General features: G+C 43.5%; 1 protein-coding gene across 1 annotated transcript in view; it reads left to right on the top strand.

Moving 5' to 3' along the window:
- The first annotated feature begins 3,946 nt into the window (after positions 1-3,946).
- LOC101847753 (acetylcholine receptor subunit beta-like) overlaps positions 3,947-7,086 on the top strand; it is a 16,899-nt gene continuing 13,759 nt past the window's right edge. The window contains exons 1-2 of the mRNA XM_013086149.2: positions 3,947-4,340; positions 6,759-6,907. Of these exons, the coding sequence (XP_012941603.2) occupies positions 3,947-4,340; positions 6,759-6,907 (543 nt within the window). The remainder of the gene's footprint in view (positions 4,341-6,758; positions 6,908-7,086) is intronic.

The following is a 7,086-nucleotide window of genomic DNA, read 5'->3' on the forward strand; positions in this document are numbered from 1 at the left end:
TGTAATAGCCCTCGTGGACTTGATCTGATGCATGAATCGGAAAACACCGCCTCCCCTCCCCATCCGCCTCACGTCAACATTGCCATGTAAACGTGTTTATGAGGTGACTCCACCGATTTAATACCCATCTCCCATAGAACCGAGCCAAGGAGGGGTAGCCATTAAACTTTTCCAACAAATCATGTGGAGATACTCACCATGGTCATCTGCAATTGAACTAACTCATAACTGTGCGCCATCCTTTGACCGGTTTCCGGAGCATAACACTCTGTCGCTCTTTACGAAAAGTCCGATTGAGAAAATTATTGAGCGTATTAAGAAAATGGGCGATTCTTGCCATGGTCATCCTTAAATAATCGCGCACTCTCTTATACAGTGTACTGGGACCATTTTCGTTGCGAACATTCTGTTTAAAAAAAGAATGACTGAATCATGGAACTTGTACGTAAATGTAATGTGAAAGTAGAAAGCTTGATGGTAACTGCTTTTTTAGAAGTTCATTTTCGCCCTTTGTAAGAAAGGGAAAGCTCACAACATTGTACCGAGTTTTCCTCACCGATGAGTTTCAAGTTCAAGTTTCAGCCCACAACCACGTGACATGAGTGATGGATCCGATTGAGGACGTTTTCGGGGTGGTATCTGTTCCGATGAATGGCGGTGGTAGCCTATATTCTCTGGCTGCCGGACCCGTAATCGTGAGATTGGGGGTTCAGGAGTTTCGACTCGGCTCGGTCCGACATTCTGTTCTTAGAAAAGGCATTTTTACACAATGTTCCTGTTTAGCACGGTCCTTTCGGATGGGCGTTAGACTCGGGGGTCGTGCCTCATAACTAACTTAATAAATAGTGTTGATGGGGAGTTAACCTATACCATTTCACATTTTTGTCAGCCCCGGTGCTGTCTTCGGCTTAGCGCGTGGCAAGATGACTTGAGTTGTCGCAAGAATTACAGCAAGAATATTGTACAACTTAATTTCTATAACAGTTGTGTGTTGTTTTTTTTAATGTGACAAACATTTTAAATTTAAAGAATGGCAAAGTACGTCACCAGATTGATAAGACTGTTGGCGAAGGTTGTGAACATAAGACCACCCGCGGATCCACTCTTGAAGCATGCAGGGTTCTCACTGGGCCGACTCAGTGGACGTTTTCGAAACCGTGTCAGACCCACTGAAAATGGGACGGGAATGCACGATGAGCAACTGTTCATCTTAATTAACACGCCAAGGAGGTAAGGCGCATATACTCGTATATCGTAAACGTTGTTTTATTTTTCTCTGTGGCAGTCATTATTTTTTTTTACAAAATCGTATTTCCCCCGTTGTCTTATTTCCTATTTTAAATGAGCAAGAGGAAAAGAGAAGAACCATGAAATTTATATCTAAATCACGCGCGGGTGTGTATCATTGTGATGAATAAATACATTTAACAAAAATAGATAAGTAAATAAGAAATAATTGATTGCATGAAGGGTGATGGTAAACGTGATTTATCCTGCAAGTGAAAATGCCAAGTTTCACTCGTTTCAACGATAATTATTATAATACTTGTATGCATTTTAGAAATATCCTTCTCTAAATAGATTGGGCTGTCTGGGATTTTTTTTCCATTTGAGAAACTATTGCACCAGGGGTACGTGTTTCGTAATTCAGAACAAAAGGCACGCTTTCTGCACCTTTTCGACCTTCTTGATTGGGTTCAAGTCATCTCTCCTGACCCTTTGGCTAGAGCGTTGCCTGGCCTGTCACGACCGTTATGTCAACTCATAACGGCATGCCATTCAGCTGTTTATGCAGATCATGCGGTTTGTGCCCGCCGGCTCTGTGCGATTAACGAATTTGATCGTGTGACGTCATAGATATTAGTACTTAAGTTAATCCGGGGGTCGGCACTGATCGTTGTAATCTCTTCACCGTGGCCATGAGGCGGGCTGGCAAACAACTACCAGAAAAAAAGAAAGAAAGAAAGAAAGAAAGAAAGAAGGGGAAACCCGGATTATGGACAAGAGTGCTTTTCAGCTGGCAAGCAATAATACACTCGATTGACCCCCATTTTTAGGTGTGTGTGTGTGTGTGTGTGTGTGTGTGTGTGTGTGTGTGTGTGTGTGTGTGTAGTGGGAGAGAGAGAGAGAGAGAACAGTACTCATATTTTTTAAAAACCTTCTTCTATTTCAAAGAGGTGATTAGATCGTATCAGATAAAGTTCATCTATATATTGACCAAACTCCTGGAATATATACATATAATATATATACGCGCACACACACACACAATGTAGATATGTATCTGCCATGACAACCACCTGCATAAATAGCCACTTCCCACCCCTCCCCTTTGCGTTTTAAAAATATAATTTTACCGTGTGAAACAGTCGTCTGCGCAACGCGACCGCGGCCACCCTATTTTATCTCCACAAAACGAAAAAAAAACTTGTCTATAAGAACGGCCACCCAAATGGATCTTTCTTCGCCTGACGCTTTGTCATAAATTATGTATTGGCTCCTGACGCTGTCGACAAGCTGTCATAATGTACACATATTCACCAGTCGTTATTGTTTGATGCCCGATCATGTTGGGTAGGTCACACCCGCTATTGTTTACCCAGGTTGACCACCGAGTAATAAAATTGTTATCATTGTCAGCTACTGGTGAGAGAAGCGTTTGGTCCGTCATACCTACAAGCCCCGCCCACAAAGCATGCACGAAGCGTAAGTGAGGTGACCGGTTACTATTTACCCAGTCGTCAACAATGGAGGTGAACATGAACTTGCGACAGAAGCGTCGCTCATTCTCCGAGTGGTGGCAATCCCTGTTTAAATATAATATATTATTATTACCTTGTCTTCCTGGTATGACAAATTTCGTATTATTTAACCTTCCTCATTTGATACACTTTGTAGAATTTATGACTTATTACAGCGGTCGCGAGACTTCGTCTCTCTGCGTAAACAAAAATGTTTCACACATTCAAACAAACCCAGCTGTTGATGACGCACATTCACCAGGGAGGCGACAAGGACGCCATTTAATGTTCACAAGCTCAGTGATGGCAATGTGAGATCTGCCTTCCGACTATAACTAAAGAATCGATTTCAAGCTCTCCAAGACCTGGGAGAAACCGCCCCTAATACAGATGAAGTCAATACCCAATGGAAGCATATTGTTGAGGCCTACACAGAAAGCAGTAAAAAATGTCTTGGTGTCAAGAAAAAGATTGCAAACAAAAAATGGATACAGCAAGGAACTTGGAATACTATTGAAGAACGGAGAGAAATCAAGAAAAGACAGCTTGCAGCTAAATCGATGCGGCTACAAGAGAAGTACGCAGAGGATTACAAGGAAGCTTGCCAGAAAGTTAAAAGACTGGTCAGGAAGGACAAAAGAGAAGCCATGGAAAAGTTAGCAACTGAGGCAAAGGAGGCAGCTGTTAAAGGTGAACAAGGCAACATATACAAGATCACAAGAATAACATGTGGCAAGTACCACGGTGGAATGAGTGGACCAATCAAAGACAAGGTCGGCAAGCTGCTGACAATCGAGAAGGAACAAGAAGCACGCTGGACAGAACACTTCAGGGAAGTCCTAAATCAACCTCCACCTGAGGACACCCCAGACATACAGGAAACTACCTTGGATCTTGATATCAGCTCTGACCCACCACAGAAACACGAGATTGTAAAAGCTGTTAAGAGCATGAAAACAAGAAAATCTCCAGGAATGGGCAACCTGAATGCTGAATTGTATAAAGTAGACCCAGAACTGACTGCCACCATTCTTCAACCACTATTCAAAACCATATGGGAGGGAGAGCAGATTCCCGAGGACTGGAGCACTGGAGTCATTGTTAAAGTACCAAAGAAAAAAGGTCTTAGAGACTGCAACAACTGGAGAGGTATCACGTTGCTATGAGTTCGCAGCAAGATCCTGGCCAAGATTATTATTAATCGGATGTCGGATACCGTATACAGCTGCTTGGGAAAAGAACAGGCAGGATTCCGCAAAGAAAGAAGATGCACAGATCAGATATTTGCCATCCGCAACATAATAGAACAGTGCACGGAATGGCAGAGACAACTTTATGTCAACCTCGTTGATTTTGAAAAAGCATTCGACAGTGTGCGTAGAGAAAGTCTTTGGTATATTCTACGCCCTTATGGAATCCCTTGCAAGATATTGGAGGTCATCAAGAGCTTCTACCAAAACTTCAAGTGCGTTGTTGGAAACAGTACCACTGCTTTTGAGGTAAAGACAGGAGTTAGACAAGGATGCAACATGTCTGCAATTCTGTTCAACCTGGCCATTGACTGGGTCATGAGGAAGACAACAGAGGATGCATCAAGAGGCATAAGGTGGACCTTCTCCACCCTCGAGGATCTTGACTTTGCCGACGACCTTGCACTACTCTCCCATACCAACCAGCACATGCAGGAAAAAACAAACCGACTCCACAAATACGGACGCCAGATTGGGTTAAGAATAAGCCAGAAGAAGACAGAAGTGATGGCATTGAATGTAGGCTCCCCAACGCTGATTAGAGTGAACAACACAGACCTGCCTATAACAGACACATTTACCTACCTAGGCAGCATAATCAAAACTGACGGCGGCACAAAAGAAGACATCATGAACAGACTCGGCAAGGCAAGATCTGTACACAGAAGTATGATCAACATCTGGAAGTCAGGACAGTTTAGTATACAAACCAAGTGAAAGCTGCATAACAGCTGTGTACTATCCACACTCCTATACGGAGCTGAATGCTGGAGGATGACTGATCATGACCATGCCAAGCTATCTTCCTTTCATACAACCAGCTTATGCCAAATCCTCAGAATCTTCTGGCCCGACAAGATATCCAACGCAGATCTATTAAGCAAATGTAGGCAAGAGGACATGACAGCCATAATAAAAAGGAGAAGGTGGAGATGGATTGGACATGTTCTGAGAAGAGAACCAGACTCTACTGTGAAGACTACCCTCCACTGGACACCCGAAGGACGTCGCAAAAGGGGCAGACCCAAAGTGACCTGGAGACGCACAGTAGAGTCTGAAATGAAGTCCTGGAATCATTCGTGGGGTACGCTGACCAAAATGGCCCAAAACAGAGCTGGAGATCCTTTGTTGCTGCCCTAAACGCCAGATGGCGTAATGGGTAGTAAGTAAGTAGTTGATGACGGCATCACATCAAACGTAGAAATGTAAACCATGTCTGAGCCTTCAACCAACTCTTGTTGGAAACTCAGCAGGTTATGAACACTTATGACCTTATTGTGTTGCAAGTGCCGCAAAACACTTACTAAAACAGAACTCAGCATGGTCCGGTTGGGACCTCAGAAGCGAGTGATTTGATTTCTTCATTTTCATCAGTCCTGTCTAAACGACCATCTGTCTTAGACGGCCTCTTTTCTCCCCAACAATGGGTGGCCGTCTTACACAGGTTCGATTGAAAATTAGTTTTTTAGCGAAAATTATTTTTTAAAATTTTTATATATGGCCAATCTCTACCAGTGGCGCCCATAAACCATCCGCTAAGGAAACGGGATTTTTTTTTTCGGGGAGGGGGGCGGGGGAGAGGGGCAGGATTGTTTTCCTTAGGTGTATTATGTGCGTGTGCGTGGAGGTAAAGGCTGGGGGAGGGGGTGGGAGAGAGAAACCAAATGTAATGTGAAAATGAAACAGATTGTAAGGTTTGTTGAGACAAAATAGTAATTTTTTTTTCGTGGCGAGTGCTTCTTTAGGCCACATATGGCCTATATACCGTGGAGGCCCCCAGGTAACATTATTTAGGCCACCTATGGCCTTTTTTCGTGTCATTATAAACTATGTTTTTACATTGTTGTACAAAAAGACATGCTGTGGTCTGTCTCTTTGCACCGAAGAAGAAGTACGCAGCCTGTGACTAATGAGCACCGTTTTCTCTTTGTGTCTGTAGAGTCAAGCAGAGTCATACATTTTTTACATTGAACATACTATAGTATCATCAACCCCCATGGGTGGGAAGTGGGCCCAGTCTGTATGTTTGTCAATTAATGCATGCATTTGCTTACTTGTGCTGTGAGGTTTGCCATAGATATGGGTCAGACCATGATAGACATTGCCATGCGTACTTTACTGACATCAAGTTATATTTCAAGGATTGTGCGGTAATTACGCTAATTTTTCAAAGCCCGTGTTAGGCAGAAAAAGCCTTTTGTTCCAGGGAGAAATGCGACTTCGAACAAAATGTTAACCCAAGAAAAAAAAAAGAAAATTATAGATGATTTTATGATTCCCAAGTCCAACTATAAGAGAATCAAAAGTTATTCCTAAAAGACAGTAGGCTATTTGTTACATGGACAACCTTTAGATTTAAGTTCTTGTCTTTCCCTCTTCTGTTTCTGTCTGTCCTTGTCTTGCTTCGACCCCCCCCCCCCCTCCTTCCCCCAGCATTAAATGACTGTTATCTTGTCGACGTGCTTCTTATTAATGAAAAATATAATGAAACAAAATGTAGTGGGTGGTTGGCAGGTACTCTGGTGTGATTTGCTTCTTCTTTCCTATCAACAAACATCTATCGTCTTCATCTCCCCTCCTTCTTTTTTGTGTTTGTTACTCTCTTGTAACACCTCTAATCTTCGGTTCTTATATGACCTCATTGTGTTGCAAGTGCCATAAAACACGTACTGAAACTTTTTTAAAACCCATCTTTTTTCACCTTTCCAAATGCCCCGCCCCCTCCCCCTTTCACAATGGCCCGCCCCCTCCCCCCTCCGGAAACCAGCAGTGCTCATTGCCCCATGCCGTGGCTGGAGTTCCGCCGACGAGACCAGCCTGAGAGGGGCGCTCACCACCGGCTACGAGACAAACGTGCGACCCTCCGCCGTCACCGATATCTTCCTCACCTTCCACATCACCAGTATCGACGACTTGGTCAGTCCATGTCATGACCTTGTTTTGTTCCATTTTAATTTGGAAATATTTACATGTTGTGCATTATTATGCCCTTATCGACGTTGTTTTAGATGTTTTAGGGGACGACTCCTCCTCCTCTTCCTCCTCCTCTTCATCATCATTATCCTCCTCCTCCTCCTCCTCCTCCTCCTCCTCCT

Source organism: Aplysia californica, unplaced genomic scaffold (genome assembly GCF_000002075.1).
Source record: "Aplysia californica isolate F4 #8 unplaced genomic scaffold, AplCal3.0 scaffold00440, whole genome shotgun sequence".
NCBI classification, from domain to species: Eukaryota; Metazoa; Mollusca; class Gastropoda; order Aplysiida; family Aplysiidae; genus Aplysia; species Aplysia californica.